This window comes from Papio anubis, chromosome 16, assembly GCF_008728515.1.
Source record: "Papio anubis isolate 15944 chromosome 16, Panubis1.0, whole genome shotgun sequence".
Classification (NCBI taxonomy): domain Eukaryota; kingdom Metazoa; phylum Chordata; class Mammalia; order Primates; family Cercopithecidae; genus Papio; species Papio anubis.
The window spans coordinates 12,603,800-12,623,642 of NC_044991.1; the positions used below are offsets into that span (position 1 = coordinate 12,603,800).

A 19,843-nucleotide genomic window follows, 5' to 3' on the forward strand; every position below is an offset into this window, starting at 1 on the left:
GGGGAGGGTGAGATAGAAAAGGCTCCACAAAGCAGAAAGCTTTGGAGGCAGGTGGCAAAGTCAGGCCTTCAGGACAGATCTGAGTTAAATCCCACTGTGTCCCCACACATGGTGTGGCCTTGGGCAGGATCTTTCTCTGAGCCTCAAATCACCAGCGGTAAGGGGACCACAGTGCCAGCCCTGCAACGCTTCAGTGAGGCATAAATGACGCACAGCGAGGGCACTATGGTGGAGGAGAGGGGCAGACGAGGAGGGGCTGAAGCCACTGCGACCACTGCGCCATCCAGGTTTGTTTATTCGATACAGGCCCAGAGCCCAGCCCTCCTTCAAAGAAGTGGCCAAGCTGGGGGAAGAGAATAAATAAAGGCCGCCGAGGTGTGATGGGGACTGGACGGGCCGGTCTGGGGCGAGGCAAGGGTGCCCAGGAGACACTGGCCCCAACCTCAGCTATCCATCGCTGGCCCCACTCCCGGCAGGCTCCGGGGGCAGTACGAGTGCCCACAAGGAGCAGGGCCCGGACTCCTGCCACCTCCAAGTCCTTTCTTTTCCTTCCTGCCCTCCCTCTCCTTCCTAAGGCAGGTCCAGAGACCAAGCTCTCCCTCTGGCCGGGGAGCCGGGAGGGGAGGGAGGGTGGAGGGGCCAGTGTCCAGGTCCCAGGCCATGACCCTGGTGCCTGTCCTGGGCAGGAGCCCAGGTTCACTGTGCGAGGACAGAGGAGCAGGGAGGCAGGCGCCCCAAGCCAGCAGGCCTTTATGCGTCGCCCCCTTGCTTGGCGGCCCCGACCCGCTCCCAGGCTCCGTCCTCCCACGCACCCTGCCCCCGGCGCCATACCCGCGGGGCACTCAGGAGTCACACCAGCTTCCACCCTTGTCCAAGGGCCCAGCAGCCCCTCGTGTATCCCTGGACGGCTCCCCAGCTGCTGTGTCCTCCTCCTCCTCCTCCTCCTCCCCATCTGTGAACTCCTCCTGGTTGAGGCCGTAGGCCAGTGTGGTGTGCGCCAGGTCCACCTCGATGGGGAAGACGTCGGCATCCCGCAGCACCGCGTAGCAGTCGTTGTAGTACTTAGACATGGTGGACACGAGGCGCTGCAGCTGGAACACGATGTCCTGGACTGGAGTGGGAGGTCGGACAGGCAGCAGTGGGCTCTGGCTGCCTGCCTCGGAGGAGACTCTCCCAGCCCACCCGGCCCACCTCTCGTCTCCCCTGGGCTTCCCACTCGGGCACTTCCCTGATCCCTCATGACCCGGCAAGGGGCAGAGGCAGGGGCTGCCCAGCCCGGGGTCTCCCAGCTCCCAGTTCAGGGAACGCAGGAGGCTGCAGGGTAAATGGATCATGGACGGCCGCCCACGGAGCCCACATGCACAGGCCAGCCCCACCCACGCCAGACTCTGGGCAGGTGGCTGGGCTCCTGTAGGGGCTTCACATCTGGGCCGTGGCCTGGCCCTGAGACCTCAGGTGAGTACCTTACCCCTCTGGGCCTCAGTTTTCCCACCTCTGAAATGGAGAGGGGACGGGGAGGAGGGCGGCGCTCACCGTGCTTCTGGTCCAGCAGTTCCATCTTCTCCAGCACGTCCTTGCGCATCTGGGAGAAGCGGGCGCGCGCCTCCTGGCGGCAGCGCAGGATCAGGCGGTACTCGTAGTTGCCGGTGCTCACTCGGTAAAGGGGCTCGCCTAGGGCCTGGGGCGGGGGTGGGACAGGAGGGCCTGCTCAGGGACAGCCTCGCCCCGCACCCCACCGCGCTTTCACCCCACGGCGGTTCCTCATTCCTGAGACCTCACTTCTGAGACATCAGTGTGCCTTAGAAGCACTCAGTGATAGCTTTGAAGAGAGGAAAACACCAAACCCACACCTCTGCCACATTCAATGAACATTGGCCACAAGATGGATCCCGACGGCAAAAACATCAAAAACTTAAAAGTGCCTCGTAGGAGTGAAAAAAACCCGATTTTCCCTCCAAGAGCCCCCCAGACTGAGGAAGTGGTTCCCTGGCCAGGTGCCCAGCACCCCGAGGCCCAGCGGGACTGGGGAGGGTGGCCCCAAATCGCCAGGAACCAGAGTCCAGCCAAGTCCCCCAGGTCTCTCCCGGGTTGGCCTGAGCCACCTGCTATCCCTGGCAGATCAGGTAGGGGAAGGTAGGAGTCCCCTACCCCCTCCAACACTCACAATGCAGCTGTATTCCTCGTCATCCATCTCCTTCACCTTCAGGCAGTACGACTGTGTGGGACAGGTGAGGCTGTCAAAGTGGCTACCCCCACCCCAGGCCCCCAGCTCCACCCCCCATCACCCACACGCATCAGGAGAGGCTGGCACAGGTGTTCAGGGAGTCCCAGAGAGGCATGAGGCTGGGGGATGACCAGGGCCTGAGGCTTAGGCGGCCCAGAGTTGACCAAACTCAAGGCCCAAGAGATGCTCTGGGAAAAAAGGGTCTGTCATTAAAGAAGCTTAGGAAGACCCTTGAAAATTCACACTGCACATGGGCCTATCAAAAGCTCTGAAAAGTCCTGCAGCAAAGGAAATTTGGCTTGCTTAATGGAGCATTTTCTCTCAATTCCTTTGACTATAGAATAATTAAATATAAAACTCATGAACATTCACTGACACCCACTTTACGCTCACTCACCTAGTCTAACCCATTGTTTAAAGGCAACAAATCCCAAGGGGTCAAAGTGCACAGAGCAAGAGCCATGCCCACCCAAGGCTCTCAGATGCTTCTTTGTGCAGGCGCATCAGGGCTTTGGATGCACCTCCCTGGGCCCCTGGGCCCACGCTTCCAGCAGACATGCTGTCGGCTCTGGCTAGCCTCGCTCGCTGCGGTGTAGCTGACTGAAGTGGGGCAGATCTCCAGAATGAGTGCTCGCCCTAGCAGCCTGGGCACCTGGACTACTCACCAGGTACTCAAACTTCACGTCCAGGTACTTCTTGATAGTGAGGCGAGTGTCTGGGATGGCTTTGTTGAGGTACGTGTTCAGGTCCGTCAGCATCTGGAAGAAGGTGGGTGGATGCTGAGGCTGTCACGGCAGGGAGTGCCAGGGTGACAAGAATGGCACTGATGCATCACCCCTGCTGGTGGACTCAACCGTCAGAGCCAGACAGTGCTCCCTGATCCCTTGTCTCTCTCAAGGATGAGAAGACTAGTGCCAGGCCCAGGGCAAGCTGTGACTCAGTAGTGAGCCAGGGTCAGAAGCCCACCCAGAGGTCAATGGCAAGGCCCAAGGAGGCGCAGTGGCTCACCCACGGTCCACTGTGTGGGCGACCGAGCCAGAGACTCTACCCAGGCACAGGACTCCAGCATAGGACCTTCTCTGCAAGCCACACTCTCCCCTCCCCACCCCCACATGCCAGACACACGCGTGCTCAACAGGACCTACTGGCTTGATGGTTTTCAGAAGCCGAATGCCAAACTTCTCGATGCTGCGGTGGGCATCGGCGAACTTCACGAAAGCCTCGCTCGCAGCTGGCTGGGGCTCCCGCACCCCGATCACGGAGAACACGTCCCCAAAGGCTGCAGGACAAGTTTGCCTTGAAGGCTGCCCCTGCTTGGCCCCCTAATGGAGAAGCCAGGGGTTTGTTGGGGAGAAACAGGGCAGGAGGCCTGGCAGGCTGGAGGCCAATGTCTGCACAGGGTCTACACCTCCAAGAGAGCTGGTCTAAACCCCCTGAAGGAGCTGAGTCTACACCCGGAGGAAACTGAACTGACACCTCCAAGAGCTGGTCTATTCCCCCGAAAGTCCCGAGTGTACACAGCAAGGGAGTGGGTCCTCATTCCCCAGAGGGACCAGCGAGAGAAGGCTGGGTCAAGATTTGAGGAGGTGGTGCCGCCTGAGGCAGAACACTGGTCCGAGTCTGGACACCTGGATTGGAACACCAGCTCCACCACTGGGGAGCAGTGTGGCCCTTTCCTCAGTCTGGGCTTCATTTTCTGCAGATAGCTGGGGTCAGCTGCAGTCGGCCTGCCCAGAGTTACAGGTTTATCAGAAATATAAATAAGCAAGGGCCTTGTGCACTGCCAGTGGCAGTGTGAAGAAGACAGGGTGAGGCCTGTCCATCGTTGCGGCCCTTAAGAGGCCAGCTAATCTAGATGCTCCCCGCAGACCTATCGCAAATCCCAGCACCTGGGACCAGGCCCAGCCCAGGGCTGGCCTGAGGTCAGGTGCTGTGGGTCTGACCCACCTCAGCACGGGAGTGAGAGGCCCCAGGGATTGCCCAGGGTCACGCCACAGGTTTGGGGGATGCCATTACCCCGGTGAGTCTGCGACAGCTCATAAAAGGCCCGTAGGAGGTTCTTGGTGTGTTCCGTCATCCCTGTGGGAGAGACCGAGTGATGGGAATGGTGACGCATGGCGGGGACCACACTGGCCCAGGGCAAGGCCTCCAACTGCCCACCCCACCTAAGGCCTCTGCTAGGCCCTGGTACACAGCCTTTCCCAACCACCCAACCACGGCCCAGGGGTAAAAGCTCAGTCCAACCCATCCCGTGAGGAGCCCCATCAGACAGGGGCACCAGGATTTTGTAAGATGCAGGGCACACAGCCTGCTGTGGGCTTTAGCCCTGGAACAGCATGGGATTCCGGGGGACTCTCACTATGTTTACAGGTGCTATTCTCTGAATTTTTATGAGTGTCAGATTTTTTTTTTTTTGAGATGGAGTCTTGCTCTATTGCCCAGACTAGAGTGCAATGGTGTGATCTTGGCTCACTGCAACCACTGCCTCCCTGGTTCAAGCGATTCTCGTGCCTCAGCCTCTCGAATACTGATTACAGGCACGAGCCATCATGCCTGGCTAATTTTTGTATTTTCAGTAGAGATGGGGTTTCACCATATTGGCCAGGCTGGCCTCAAACTCCTGATCTTAAGTGATCCGCCCGCCTCAGCCTCCCAAAGTGCTGGGATTACAGGCGTGAGCCACCGCGCCTGGTCCCTGAGTTATTTTTAAATTCAAAAGAAGTATATATATATTTTTAAGAACTCTTAATGCCCATGGTCCCAGGATTTTGTAGGTTGGTATTCCTAGTGCCAGCACCCCCACTGCCACTCTGCTGGCAGCATGCTCCCTGGGGTAGAGCCAGTGCCGGGACGAGGCCACCCCCGATCCACCTTTGTACAGCTCAGCGGTCCGCTCCAGCTCCTCTAGCCTCTTGACAAGCCCATCTGTGGGGATTAAAAGAAGAGGGGAGGTCAGTGGGCTCAGCAAGCCACAGGAGGCCCAGGGCCAGGCTGGGGAGGGGAGAGGCAGCCCCAGAGGAGAACCAGGATGGGAAAGATCAGGGGTCCCAGGGAGGGGGATTTGGCACCTCAGGTCAGCTGGGTTCAAAGGTGTTTTGTAAATGACTAGGCCCTGCTCGGGCCCAGCGGAGGGTCCCTGCCTAGCAGGCGAAGCCCCTGCACTTCTATCACAAAGCCTGCTGGCAGTCGGGGAGGAAGGCTGGCAGGAGCCATAGGAATGGAGATGGAGCAGCCAGGCCGCCAGCGCAGGCAGGACATGGTCCCTGCCTCCCAAGCACACAGATGGCTCAGAAGGGAAAATGCAACTTGGGGAGGGAAGGGGAAATTCAGGAAGGTTGAGAGAGCTCACACTGGGAAGAGGCCTTGGTGATCATATTCATTGGTTTAACTGGTGTTTCTTGAGCACCAACTGTGTGCCAGCCACCATGTCAGGCTCACTTTGAGCCAAGTCTTGCTCTCAAGGCTCAAAGCCCAGCAGAGAAGCCAGCCCAGTGGCCGGGTGATGGGCAGCGGTGTGATGGTGAGGGCTGCAGGGGAGAGGTGGGGCAGTTGGGCGCTCTCTGCTCCCCAGTCTCCTGTGTTGACCTGGGTCAGGGTTTTTGAGCAGAAGCAGGGAGGAGCGGAGGCTGTGTTCAGGCCTCTCTGGGCAGGGAGGAAGCTGTGCGACAGGCTGTCAGGGGAGGAAGGGAGCACTTCAGAGGTCTTGGTGAGGCTTTGGCCACCCAGTGGCCTCCAGGCCTGGGCTCCCCAGAGCCTTAGTACCCGGCCAGCCGGCAGGAAAGGAGCCATGTAAGCGTCGTGCTGTTGTTTTTAGCTGGGTCATGGGACATCATGAGAGCTTCAATTTTAGAAACCCTATTTAAGGCCAGGGAAATTGCAAGGTTTGGGGGGAAAAACACAACAACCAGTTCTAATTTCATCTCAACGGCTGGTAACTACAGTAACAGGGATTTATAGGCACCAGGAGGCTGAAAATAGCAGCCGCCACTTTTGTACACCATTTGGAACAAGCTCAGACCCCACCCCCACTTCCCTAGCCAATAAAGCCCAGTGTGCCCAGCTGAGCCTACAATTTCTGGAGGTATTTATATCTACCCCACACACACACTGCAGAGCTGCTGCTATTTTTAAACTCGGACTGGCGACGGTAGGAGTGGGACCGAGTGTTTCGTTGGCCACCCCGGGGAGGAGAAGTGTGTGCGCATGTGTGCACGCGTGTGTAAATGTGCATGTACACGCCTCCCCGCTCGCCTGGGCAGCCACCTCCAAGGGAGGACCTGCTAAGGCAAGGGCAGCAGCGCCACCTCCTGGACAAAGGAGGCGTGAGGTGGGCAGCGAGAGTGCTGGGGTGAGGGGTAAGGGGGCTGAGGGCAGGGGCAGAGGCACCTCCCCACACTGAGTCTGTTTCCCCATCCGTGACCTGAGGGACACGGGCGAGGACAGCCCAGCTGACAGCTGTGGACACTCCAGGAGCTGGAGAGGCCTCTGGGGATGCAGAGATGGTGACTTCTCAGCTCCACGGGCAGAGGCCAGGGTGAGGCCCACGGGACCCATAGCAGCTTGGTGGGCAGCCATGGTGCCCCTTCTGTCTTCCTAGCCTGGGCTTGAGTCCCCGGGGCCCAAGCTGGGTGGGAAGGGACTCACCATTGCACAGGATGGCCCGGCTCAGGCCCAGAGCATCTGCAGTCCCCGAACTCATGTTCTCCACCAGCCGGTGCTTGACTTTCTTCAACACTGAGCGGGGGACGAAGGACCTGGTGAGTCTGTGGCTGCCCAGAGGCCATCCCTGCCCCCAGCCGTACCTCCATTCACAGGGAGCATCCCACAGGGGGCAGAAGGACTGCTGGGGGTGGCTGTGAAGTGGGGAATGTCCAGCGGGGAGGTCCTAGGTCCCTGTCCTATTCCCTCTGCTTCACAGAGGTGCTGGCAGTCTGGGCAGTTGAACATGGAGGGCTTCGCCCAGGGCCTGCTGCACATCAGCTGGTGGTCCTGAGAGCCCAGTGCCGCCCGGGTTCCGCACCGGCCAATGGAAGCCAAGAAGGCCTCTTCCCTCCTCTGTGTCACATCAGGACCTAGGGTGTCGCATAAAGGGGAAGGGGAGAAGAGGGGCCCCTGGGCTGCTTATGTGAAAGTAATGGGCGCCATCAATGACCATGAAGCTCGGAGCCCAGACTCAATTACTGCATCTCACCAGCTTAGTCCTAGGAAGGGGACTTAGTCCTGTGTTGGAACGAAAGGGTTTCGGAGGAAGCTCCTGGACAGATCCAGGCTGCCCTTAGCCCCTTGGCCTCTGGCCCTAGGGTGTATGAAGAGGGCTGCCGGGCTCCAGAGCTGAGAGACCTGGGGGTGCGCTCACTAGGGGCTGCAGCGCCCTCTCTGGGTCTCAGGCTTTGATCCGTAATGTGAAGCGGCCGGTCCAGAGGACTCGAAGCTGCTGTCCAGCTCTTGAGTCTTAAAGTTTCTACAGAACCAAGGCTCAGCCCCTCTAACAGGAGGGACCTTATCCCAGGGTGCAGACCCTCTGCCCAGTGCCTGAGCTCCAGTTCAGATCCAGAGTCCCTGGGAGCTGAGGGCAGGAGAGGCCAGGGAGGAGTGCGGTCGTGCTAGAGGGCATGAGGTGCCAGGCCAGGGTTGGGCTGCTCTGCCTTTATGAAGAGGGAGGCCCTGGGCCGTGGAAGCCAAGGCGATGGCCTGCAAAGGACAACCCTAGGGTAGCAAGTTCCCAGAGGAGGTGGCCGAAGTGGGGCGGTAGGGGTGAAACACGGGGGAGTGAGGAACCAGGGACAGAGTACAGGAACAGATGCAGGGAGAGCACCGGGGGTCCTCCCAGGCCTTTCCGATTTGCTTGGTCAGAAGTCAGAGCCCACAGCCATGTAACTCTGGATTCTCCTGTCATAAAGGGGAGGGAAAGGCTGGCTGGGGCACTTCTCCGTTGGGCCAGGGCCCATCCAGGGAGGCTGCTGGACACCCATAACTGCTCTGACCAGCTTACCAATGTCCAGGGACATGCCCTGCTTGGGGTCCGCCTGCAGCTTGTTGTAGTGGATGGTCACCTCCCCCTGGAAGAGCAGCACACACAGACTAGTGAGGGAGGCTCCAGACCCTGAGCCCTTCCCCGCCAAGACTGTTCTGGACTGAGAATCCTGAGCCCAAGGCCGGGCACGGTGGCTCACACCTGTAATCCTAACACTTTGGGAGGCTGAGGCGGGCAGATCACTTGAGGTCAGGAATTTAAGACCAGCCTGAGCAACATGACAAAACCCCATCTCCACTAAAAATACAAAAATTAGCTGGGTATGGTGGCGCGTGCCTGTAGTCCCAGCTACTCAGGAGACTGAGGCACAAGAATCACTTGAACCAGGGAGGCGGAGGTTGCAGTGAGCTGAGATCGCACCATTGCACTCCAGCCTGGATGACAGAATGAGATTCTGTCTCAAAAAAAAAAAAAAAAGAATCCTAAGCCCCAGTAAGAGGCTAGGCTGAGAGCCGTGACATGGCCCCAGCTTGTAACCCTGTCTGCTCCCAGGCCCCTCCGTTTCTACTCTACATCCAAGCCCTGGGGAATCAGTGGGGACAGGGCCTGCACAGGGCCCACAGCCCGGTCTCTGATGTCTTGTGCTTCGGTCAGGTCAGGCTCTCCTTCTTCCCTCCCCAGGCAAACCACACTCCAAGCCTTTGCCGTGTCCTTTCCCTACACTGATTATTCCCTCCTCCCCCGCAAACCACCCCATCCCCAGGAATCCCTCTACTCATTGAACAGCTACATCTGAGCACTTGCTCTGTGCCTGGTGCTAGGGCACCAAGGGGAAGGGGCAGGGGCAGCCCCAGCCCCCAAGGCTGATGCAAATCAGGGAATGACACAAACCACTTTCTAACGACTGCTCAGGAGACACAGGCTTCTCCCAAGAGGACTTCCCTGAGCGCGGGAGGCTACTGTGTTCACCTCATCCTTGCAAACCAAAAACCCTTGAACTTGGGACCACATTCATCCAAATATAAAACAGGATTTAAAAATCAAGTCCCAAAGGGAAACCAAAATGAGAGATGCGATCAGAGTCAGAGGTGGGGTGTGAACCGCTCCCCCAGAATAAAACACAGGCGTGCTCAGGGGCCAGCCACAGGGAGCAGCTGTAGGCTCACGGCAAGCGGGCTGCAGTGGGAGTCGGACCACAGGCAGGTCACTCCCTGCCTCTGGACACCTGTAAGACGGAAGAGTAATCCCTGCCCAGCACCCAAACAGGGGAGCTGGGCCAATGCCGCATCCCTGTCATGGCTGTGTGCAAACACAAAGAGCTCTTGTCCTCACGGGCAACCTGAGGAGCTGGTGTGACCAAGCCTGAGAGGACAGGGAGGGACCTGACGAGCAGAGATGGGGAGGGGGGGAGGGGCTGCCGAACAGGGCACACACAACCCAACTCGGCCAGAACAAGACCCCCTGCACCTGTTCCCGTGATCAGTTCCTCTGCCTAACAGGTTACGCCTGGGGCAGTGATACCCAGACCATGTAGAGTGGATGCCTGGGGCAGTGATACCCAGGCCATGTATAGTGGCAGCTGGGGCAGTGATACCCAGACCATGTAGAGTGGACGCCTGGGGCAGTGATACCCAGACCATGTAGAGTGGACGCCAGGGGCAGTGATACCCAGGCCATGTAGAGTGGCAGCTGGGGCAGTGATACCCAGGCCATGTGGAGTGGACGCCTGGGGCAGTGATACCCAGGCCATGTAAAGTGGCAGAGCTCTGAGCCCCAGCCCCAGGCCCCGATTTGTCCTATGGCTAAAGGGGCTGGAATAGGAGAATGTACAGGATGGGAATATTCCTCCCTACAGCAAGGAAGGAGAGAAGCAGGGACCACTCAGGAGCAGGACAGGAGGATAAAGGGGAGAGAGGATGGAGCAGCGGCTGGCCTGGCTTAAGGCAGGAAGGGGGACTATCAAGGGTGCTAGAACCCGGAGGACAGAAGTGGGGCTGAGGGAGGTGGCTGCAACGCTTGGCCAAGCTCAACTCACAGTGGGGACCCCTGCCCCCAAGACTTCTAAATCACCCCGCGTCGGCGCACTGCCTGCACATCAGTTCTTTCACAATATTGGTTTCCTGAGACTCGCTAGCAGCCACATCGCTAGGAAATGGCAAAGGGGCTGCATGCTCGCTTCGGGAGAGGCCAGGATGCTGCCTGCCATTCCAGGAGGGAGTGTCCCTGCAGAGAGGCCTGGGCCTGTAGCAGCAGGGGTGGGGAGAAGCAGGGGCAGACAGTGTGTGACTCTGGTCCATAGAGCAGAAGAGCAGCTGGCCTGGGACGGGGGGTCTCTGGGTGTCGATGAGCCCAGGAGGCTGCGTGGGACCAAAAGTTCCTACAGGATGGGGAAAGGGTGCTCTTCCTTCTCTCTTAGCCCTCGCAGGCCCAGCATGACCCGGCTGACATTACTGGGTGTCTACGGACCCGGGTAGGATCACCTTGGACTTTTAGCTTCAGCTCCAGCGCTGACTGGACACATGGGCTTGCCTGAGGGATGGTTCTGAGTCTGTCAGCTCCCCGGGGGCTCACAGGGACCTTGTGGTCTTGCCGCCCACTCCCTTGCCAAGGTTCAGCACAAGTCCTGGAGCACAACTACTATTTATTGAATGAATGAGGGATGGACGAGGGAAGCTGGAGTGTGACCCTAATCCTGCACGTGCCAAGGAAGGGGGCGGTGAGGGCTGATACCCCCTTGCAGGCCTGATGGGGCCTCTGGCAGCCTGGAGGTCTCAGAAGCATGTGTGGCTGCCTCTGGACACCTGCTCTGCAGCAGCCCTTACCTTCACCTCCTGAATCATCTTCGCCACCTCCACCTTGGTTTTCCCTTTGATTGACCTGCCATTGACACCGGTGATCTCATCGCCAGCTGCCACTGTGCCGTCCAAGGCTGCTGGGGTGTTGTCAAATACCTGTGGGTGCATAAGGAGAGTGGTAGGGGAAGAAAGGGAGGGCTAAGATGGAACCTGGGAAGACACCTGACCACTGCCTGGCTCTGTCTTCCACTCTACCCTCTGCTCTCATTTTTTGAGAATGCATCTCACCACCCGGGCTGGAGTGCAGTGGCGTGATCACAGCTCACTGTGGCATTGAGTTCCTGGGCTCCAGCAATCCTCCTGCCTCAGATATACAGTCAAATGATTTGTTTTGTTTTTTTGAGTCGGAGTTTTGCTCTCATTGCCCAGGCTGGAGTGCAATAGTGTGATCTTGCTCACCACAACCTCTGCCTCCCAAGTTCAAGCAATTCTCCTGCCTCAGCCTCCCAAGTAGCTGGGATTATAGGCATGCACCACCACGCCCGGCTAATTTTGTATTTTTAGTAGAGACAAGGTTTCTCCATGTTGGTCAGGCTGGTCTCGAACTCCCGACCTCAGATGATCCACCTGCCTCGGCCTCCCAAAGTGCTGGGATTACAGGCATGAGCCACCACACCCGGCGTCAAATGATTTTTGACAAGGGTGTCAAGAACATTCAATGGGGAAGGACAGTCATTTCAACAATAGTATGTGAAAAATGAGGTTGACACTACCTAACACCATATACAAAAATTAACTCAAGGCCAGGCGCAGTGGCTCACGCTTATAATTCCAACACTCTGGAAGGCCAAGGCAGGCAGATCACCTGAGGTCAGGAGTTCGAGACTAACCTGGCCAACATGGTAAAACCCCATCTCTATTAAAAATGCAAAAATTAGCTGGGCATGGTGGTGGGCGCCTATAGTCTCAGCTACTCAGGAGGCTGAGGCAGGAGAATCGCTTGAACCTGGGAGGCAAAGGTTGCAGTGAGCCAAGATCATGTCACTGCACTCCAGCCTAAACAACAGAATGAGACTCTGTCTCAAAATAATAATAATAATAATAATAATAATAATTAACTCAAAATTGATTAAAGACCTAAATGTAAAAGTTAAAACTATAAAACTCAGAAAAACGCCTAGCCCAAAAGCTTCATGACATTCGATTTGACGGTAATTTCTTGGATATGACACCTAAGACCCAAGTAATAAAAGAAAAACTAAATAAATTGAACAAATTTTCAAACTGGTGCATCAAAACACACCATCCAGCCTGGACAATGTGGCAAAACCCAGTCTCTACAAAAAAAATACGAAAATTAGCTGGGCATGGTGGTGTACGCCTGTAGTCCCAGCTACTTGGGAGGCTGAGGTGGGAGGATAGCTTGAGCCTGGGAAACAGAGGCTGCAATGAGCTGAGATCCCATCACTGTACTCCAGCCTGGGCAACAGAGTGAGACTCTGTCTCAAAAAAAAAAAAAAAAGCCGGGCGCGGTGGCTCACGCCTGTAATCCCTGCACTTTGGGAGGCTGAGGCGGGCGGATCACGAGGTCAGGAGATCGAGACCATCTTGGCTAACACGGTGAAACCCCGTCTCTACTAAAATACAAAAAATTAGCCGGGCGCGGTGGCGGGCGCCTGTAGTCCCAGCTACTCGGGAGGCTGAGGCAGGAGAATGGCGCGAACCCGGGAGGCGGAGCTTGCAGTGAGCCGGGAGGGCACCACCACACCCCACCCGGGGAAAAAAAGAAAAGACCGTGTCTAAAAAAAAAAAAAAAAAAAAAAAGAAAGAAAGAAAAGAGAAGAGAGGAAAAGAAAAGAACATTATCAACAGTGTAAAAGGCAACCCACAGAATGGGAGAAAATATTTGCAAATCACATTTTTGATAAGGGATTAATAACCAGAATATATACAGAATTCCTAAAACTGTTTTCTTTTTTTCCTCTTAGCTGATTATGCTTGGTAGAGAATTCCTAAAACTCAACAATAAAAACCAAACAATCTAATTCAAAACTAGACCAAGGGCTGGGCATGGTGGTGCACACCTGTAATCCCAGCATTTTGGGAAACTGAGGTGGGAAGATCGCCTGGGCAATATGGCAAAACTCTACCTCTACCAAAAAAAAAAATACAAAAATGAGCCAGGAATGGTGGTGTGTGCCTGTAGTCCCAGCTACTCAGGGGGCTGAGGTGGGAGGATGGCTTGAGCCCAGGAGGTTGAGGCTGCAGTGAGCCGTGATCGTGCCACTGCACTCCAGCCTGGGCGACAGAGCAAGATCCTGTTTCAAAAAAAAGAAAAGTTAAGATGGTAAATTTTACCACAATAAAAAAAAATAGAAAAAAACAGAACAGAGAATACAGAAAGCAGGATGTCATCATCAAGATACATGACAAGAAAGACACGGTGTTCCCAATGACATCACCCTCTGAGGATCTGGCACAATAAAAAAAAGACTGTGCTTGCAGCTATCATCACGACTCTTCCCAACACCAGAGACAAAAAGAAGATCCTCAAAGTCCTCACAGATCGGAAATAAAACACATCACAAATAAAGACTCACAAATAAGAATGGCAATAGCCATGTGACAGCAAAAGATAATGTGACAAGGCCATCACGCTTCACACAGGAATTACTGTCAACCTTGACATTCATTCTTGAATCTGATGAGCCAAAATGTCAACTGAAAGGAAAATGGGAACCACAATGACCAAATCAGGCAGACCCGAGGTCTCAAAAAATTGACATCCCACGTGCCCTTTCTCAGAAAGCTACAGGAGGATATTCTCCATGGGAGATCAGGGAGTAAACCAGGAAAGGGACCCTCAAGATGGGGGAATCCAAAGAGGAGGGGCAAGGGGAGGGCACAAGGGGGAGAAACTACAGGGCAGAAAACAGACTGAAGAAGATGGGGCCAGGCACAGTGGCTCACGCTGTAATCCCAGCATTTTGGGAGGTGGAGGCAGGTGGATCACTTGAGGTCAGGAGTTCAAGACCAGCCTGGCCAACATGGTGAAACCCTGTCTCTACTAAAAATACAATTAGCCCGGCGTGGTGGCAGGCACCTGTAATTCCAGCTACTTGGGAGGCTGAGGCAGGGGAATCACTTGAACCCAGGGGCTGGAGGTTGCAGTGAGCTAAGATTGAGCCATTGCACTCCAACCTGGCAACTGAGCAAGACTTCATTTCAAAAAAAAAGAAGATAGGAAATTGTGGAAAACATACTGAGAAAACAAGAAGAGTGCAAAATGAAAAAAACAAAACAGGAAATTACCCCCACCCTCTCAAAGAAGAAGAAAAGGCTGAATTAAGAAAAGAAACACAGATTCCTCAGAAAGTTAAACATAGAGTTGTTTCGACTAGAATGAGAGCTCTGTAAGAGAGGGATCTTTGTTTTCTTCACTTTTTTATCCCTAGTGCCTACAACGAGCCTAGGAGGCACTTGGAAAAGATTTCCCGAACAAAATATCTGTTGTACTAATAGTAATTTAGCCAAAAATGGAAAAATAACTATGTTGGAAAGGTGAGATGAGAGGAAACAGACTGGTCAAGGGAAGAACTAAATTCTCATCTACCGGACGAGGCAAAGTCAATAGATATTTACAGGTGACAGATAAAGAAATAACAGGATAGGCTGAGAGTGGTGGCTCATGCCTGTAATCCCAGCACTTTGGGAGGCCAAGGCTGGTGGATCAGTTGAACCCAACAGTTTGAGACAAGCCTGGGCAACATGGCAAAACCCGTCTCTATAAAACATACATAAAAATTAGCCAGGTTTAGTGGCATGTGCCTGTAATCCCAGCTACTTGGAGCCTGAGGTGAGAGAACCATCTGAGTCTGGGGAGGTCAAGGCTGCAGTGACCCATGACTGCACCACTGCACTCAAGCCTGGGCGACACAGTGAGACTATTGAGAAAAATGGAAGCCCATGCATGAAGAAACAGAGCAAGCCGGGTGAGGTGTGCAGGGGAAGGGCAGTGGCTTGTTATTATTTGACACAGGACTTTTAATGCTCTTGACTTTGTAGAGGCAAGTCACATGGCACTTTGATAAAAACAAAATTGAATTTTAAAAAATTGATTATATTATTATTATTATTATCGAGACGGAGTCTCACTCAGCCGCCCAGGCTGGAGTAGAGTGGCATGATCCCGGTTCACTGCAACCACCATCTCCTGAGTTCAAGCAACTTTCCTGTCTCAGCCTCCCGAGTAGCTGGGATTACAGGCACCCGCCATCATGCCTGGCTAATTTTTGTATTTTAGTAGAGGCAGGGTTTCACCATGTTGGCCAAGCTGGTCTTGAACTTCTCACCTCAGGTGATCTGCCCGCCTCAGCCTCCCAAAGCGCTGGGATTACAGTGGGGAGGCCTTGCTAATGCCTCCTGGGTCACAGGAGGCCAAATGGCTCATGAAGGAGGCAGCACTGTGAGCAGAAGCAAGACCAGGTCAATCCTGGGAATCTGTCTTCGAGGCCTACAAACGACTCCTTAGCAAGATCCTCACAGAGGCCAGTTTCCTATCTGCCACCAGTGGCTACCCAGTTGAGAGCGTTAGAACGGGTCTTCCCAAGGCTACAGCAAGGTCACTGACTTGGATGAGCCACACAGTGAAGGTGCCCCCACAGCAGGTCTGTCACCACTCCTGAGTTACAGTGGACAGAATATCACCAGTGCAGCTTCCTCTACAAGAGACACAAGAGTGTTCCTCACCACTGGTAGTGCATCTGGGAAAATGTACAGCTGCCTGGAAAATAACAGCAGCTACTGCTTAATGCATGTTTTTTTTTTTTTGAAACAGCGTCTCACTCTGTCATCCAGGCTGGAATGCATGGAATGCAGTGGCGTGATCTCGGCTCACTGCAACCTCTACATTCCAGGTTCAAGCGATTCTTCTACCTCAGCCTCCTGAGTGGCTGGAACTACAGGCGTGCACCACCACGCCCAGCTAATTTTTTGTATTTTAGTAGAGACAGGGTTTCACCATGTTGGCCAGGCTGGTCTCGAACTCCTGACCTCGTGATCCACCCACCTCGGCCTCCCAAAGTGCTGGGATTACAGGCGTGAGCCACTGGGCCCGGCCAATGCACGTTTCTTAAGTGCTAGTGTGTTATGTTGTTTTACTGACTTTTCACAGGAACCCAGAGACGATTATGTCTACATGTTTTAAATCCCCCCTTTCTAGGTGATGAAACTGAGGCCCAAAGAGGTTAAGTAACTTGCTAGTAAGTAGGGAAGAAGCTTGCATTTGAACTCGGGCCATTATTTCATCATATTCCTATGACACTTCATTTTGGCTAGTACCCAAGGCTGATGGTTTTATTGATTCAATAGTCAATTTCTATTGCATGTCCACTATGTGCCAGGCACTGTACCTGGTGCTTACTGTAGTGAAAAAGCAAACCAGGACACTGCCCTCAGTGCAAAGAGTCTACTCTACTAGACAGTGGGCAATTAACAAGTACTAAGTGCCGAGAAGGAAAAAAACAGAGCGACATAGGGGAGAAGACAGGGCAGACCAATGCAGTGCAGGTGATCAGAAAGCCCCTCTGAGAGGATCAGACCTCAAGAATGAGAAGGAGTCAGCTATGCAGTGTGGAGAAATGAACCTGCCTTTGTCATGCCCAAGTAGGGATGTACCTTGTGCCCCCCTCCAAAGCGCCCAATACCTGGACGATATAGAGACAGGGACAGTACTGGGCCCCTCCTCCAATGCTGATCCCGATCAGGTTCTGAGCATCCTTCTGCAGGGTCACCTTCCCAGGCACAGTTGGGATTCCGCTAGAAAGAAAAGCAAGCGAGGCTGATTCTCCTGGCGGAAGGATGACTGGAGGGGGTGGGCCCTCTAAAACTCCCGAGGGGCTCCACTGGCTGCCCAGCTTTTTCTCTCCCTCCCTTGGACAAAACATTTTGTGCTGGCACATGCACAGCTCTTGGAATTAAGCAGATGTGGGATCAAACCCCAGCTCTGCCATTTATCAGCTACAGAACTTGGTTTCTTTTGAGGCAGAGTCTTGTTCTTGTTGCCCAGGCTGGAGTGCAATGGCACAATCTTGGCTCACTGCAACCTCCGCCTCCCGGGGTTCAAGTGATTCTCCTGCCTCAGCCTCTGGAGTAGCTGGGACTACAGGCGCCTGCCACCATGCCTGGCTAATATTTTTTGTATTTTTAGTAGAGACGGGGTTTCACCATGTTGGCCAGGCTGGTCTTTAACTCCTGACCTCAGGTGATCCGCCTGCCTCAGCCTCCCAAAGTGCTGGGATTACAGGCGTTAGCCACCATGCCCAGCCAGCTATGGGACTTGGGTAAGTCACCCTCTTACCCAAGCATCTCAATTTCCTCATCCATAAAATGGGGATGAGCACCCTTATCAGAGTTCTTCTAACCATGCATGGAGGGTGCTAACAGCAACCCAGTCCACAGCAGGCACTCCATAAAAACAGGTCTCCCTTCCCTTTCATTTATTCGATCTCTGAGATTTGAGCCAGGTTCTGTCCTTGTCACCTTATCAGGCATCTATGGAATATGACGGCCACCTACTCCAAGGAGTCTTCCTCTATTAAACCGTCCACCTTCCACCTCTCAACTGCTCAATTACCTCTCAGTTTCCACTATAAATTAGCATTGACTGGTGTTTTATGGTAAGTACTCACGCTGATTCACTTATTCATTCAAAAAAATTTGCTAACAACCTACTGATGTCAGGCCCCTTACTAAGTGCTGAGCACAGAGCAAGGCATTGCACCCACTCCTTGATCTGAAAGAGGATATATTCTAATGGGAAGACAAATCTAATTTTTGAAAATCTGTCCTACTAACGATCTATGTTGGGAAAGAAGGTGTGTCTACAATATTCCTATTCAACCTTCAAAACCTGGTTCAATTGCTACCTCCTCCGTGAAGCTTTCCTTGACCACCCCAGCAGAAGCACTGCTCCATCTGCTTTGCTCTTCTTGTCACCAAGTCATGCTAATAGTGCCCTTATGGCACTGAGCTGTGATTATCCTTTTAACTGTCCACAGCCCCCTACAAATAGTGAGCTCCTGGGAAAGCAGGGTCCGTTGCTGCTTCAGTACAACACCTGATCCACCGCTGAGAAGCGAGGCTTTGTGGGACTGGGAAGTCCTGGGAAATGAGAAACTTGGGGCTCCTACACTGCTGGAACTTGGGGGAATAAAATACTCACAGTTTATCCTCTTCGATGTCATAATCCAAGTCTGCAAACATGGTTCCGAGAGTTGGAGTGGGCTGGCTAACTGCCCAGCTCGGTAGGGGAATGGGGAACTGGATCCGGGAGAGAAAGGAGCATAGGATTTAGGGAACCGAAGTGCATAAATGCCAACGCCACCCCTCCCTCCATCACCCTCATACGGGACAGCAGGGCCCTCCTCTTCCCCTCTGGAGTGGGATGGGGCAGTCTCCGGGTGGGGGGCTGGGTAGGTGATTCTTACTAGGTACAAAGGGGGACTCCAGGCCAGGGCGATAGGCTCAGATCCCAGAGCCCGCCCCACGGGTCTCCAGGCCCTGAGGAGCTGCCTCTGTCGCTCACCGGAAGCGTTGGTCCCACAACCGGGTCCGGGCCAGGCTGGTACCTGAACCCACCTGCCGTTCCACCTGGCGGTGGCCGCTACTGTCACGTCACTTCCGGCAGGACGCGGAAGTCCCGCCTTTTCCCACACTGGATATTTGCTCCAATCCCTGCAGACAATCCTTCCCTTCCCGGCTCTCGGGACGCTCGGAACCAAGAACAAGAACAAGTATTGGCGGAAGCTCGCCGTTAGTAGGAACAAGCGAAAACAGAGGAAAGGTCTGGACAGGCTGACAGCATCTAACCCCGCCCTTTGCCCTGCTGCCGCCGCCATCTTGGGAAGGGCAGGATTGGTCCCAACTTCCTCAGCCGCACGCAGGGGCCCGCGCCTACCCGGCGGTTGCCATGGCAACGAAAGCATCCCTGAGCTGGGGTTACCTCCGGCGAGGCTCAGTGGACTATAAACCGCGAGACATGCCCTTTCACCCCTTCACCACCTGGGCCTGTGACTCCCCTACTAGAACGGCCCTTTGAGGTCCCAGCCCATCCCAGTTTCGCCAACTTAAGTGCCAAAGAGCGGGGAGTGATTTTGTGCGGGGCCACACACAGTTGGTGTAAGATCTGGATCGTGGCCCTGAAACTCCCGCCGCCTAGTCTAGGGGTCTTTGAATGTCCAAACACTAAACAAAGAGCCAGGAGAGGTGTATTCAGTGGGTCTTACTATTAAGGACAGACTGGACATGCTCCCTTCCCTTTATGTGCCTCAGTTTCCCCATAGGTAAACTAAGGCCATTGAGGTAAATGCTTTCTATGGTATATGGTGAAAGATTTCTCACACCCCCTCCTCCTTCCTTAGTCCTGAGGAGCAGCCTAACTGGGGTCCCAGGGAGGGTCACAGTCCCCATGTATCTGAGGCTCGGGAAATGCTCTCAGTGCTCCCCAATTGAAGAGTCCGAATCTTGTCTCCTCGCCAGCCTCTGCTGCCACTGCTACTGTGTAAAGTGGGTTCCCTGAGGGAGGGTGGCTCTCCTAGAGCCACAGCCAGGCATCCACCTCACCCGGCAGCATGGGGCCAGGCCCATCCAGCTTGCTTCCCCAGCTGCCCCAGGAGCCATAGAGGAAAGATATAGAAGGATGATTGTCCACATATCCCACGGCCGATGGAAGCCCCACCCTACTCTCTCCTTAGGTGGCTAATTGAGTCTGGACAGATGTGCAGAATGCCGTGACAGCAACAGCCTTCCCACTGTCCACTGCTCTCCAGTCAGATCACTTTCACAGGATTT

The 19,843-nt window shown here is 54.6% G+C and overlaps 1 protein-coding gene across 4 annotated transcripts; it reads right to left on the minus strand.

Moving 5' to 3' along the window:
• Positions 1–275: 275 nt before the first annotated feature.
• Positions 276–19,294, minus strand: PICK1 (protein interacting with PRKCA 1). Of its 4 annotated transcripts, none has more exons than XM_031656312.1 (13): positions 18,632–19,294; positions 18,216–18,313; positions 16,699–16,810; positions 11,021–11,149; positions 8,217–8,283; positions 6,869–6,958; positions 5,096–5,149; positions 4,241–4,303; positions 3,370–3,503; positions 2,890–2,982; positions 2,165–2,215; positions 1,534–1,678; positions 276–1,111 (listed from the first exon to the last, which is right to left on the minus strand). In XM_031656312.1, exons 2-13 carry the CDS (start codon positions 18,254–18,256, stop codon positions 843–845), a joined length of 1,248 nt encoding a protein of 415 aa, XP_031512172.1. In that variant the 5' UTR covers positions 18,257–18,313; positions 18,632–19,294; the 3' UTR covers positions 276–842. The 4 variants fall into 4 exon arrangements, with proteins under 4 accessions (XP_031512172.1, XP_031512171.1, XP_031512170.1 ...); XM_031656311.1 differs by having other exon boundaries at positions 18,579–19,294; XM_031656310.1 differs by having other exon boundaries at positions 18,481–18,693.
• Positions 19,295–19,843: the final 549 nt, after the last annotated feature.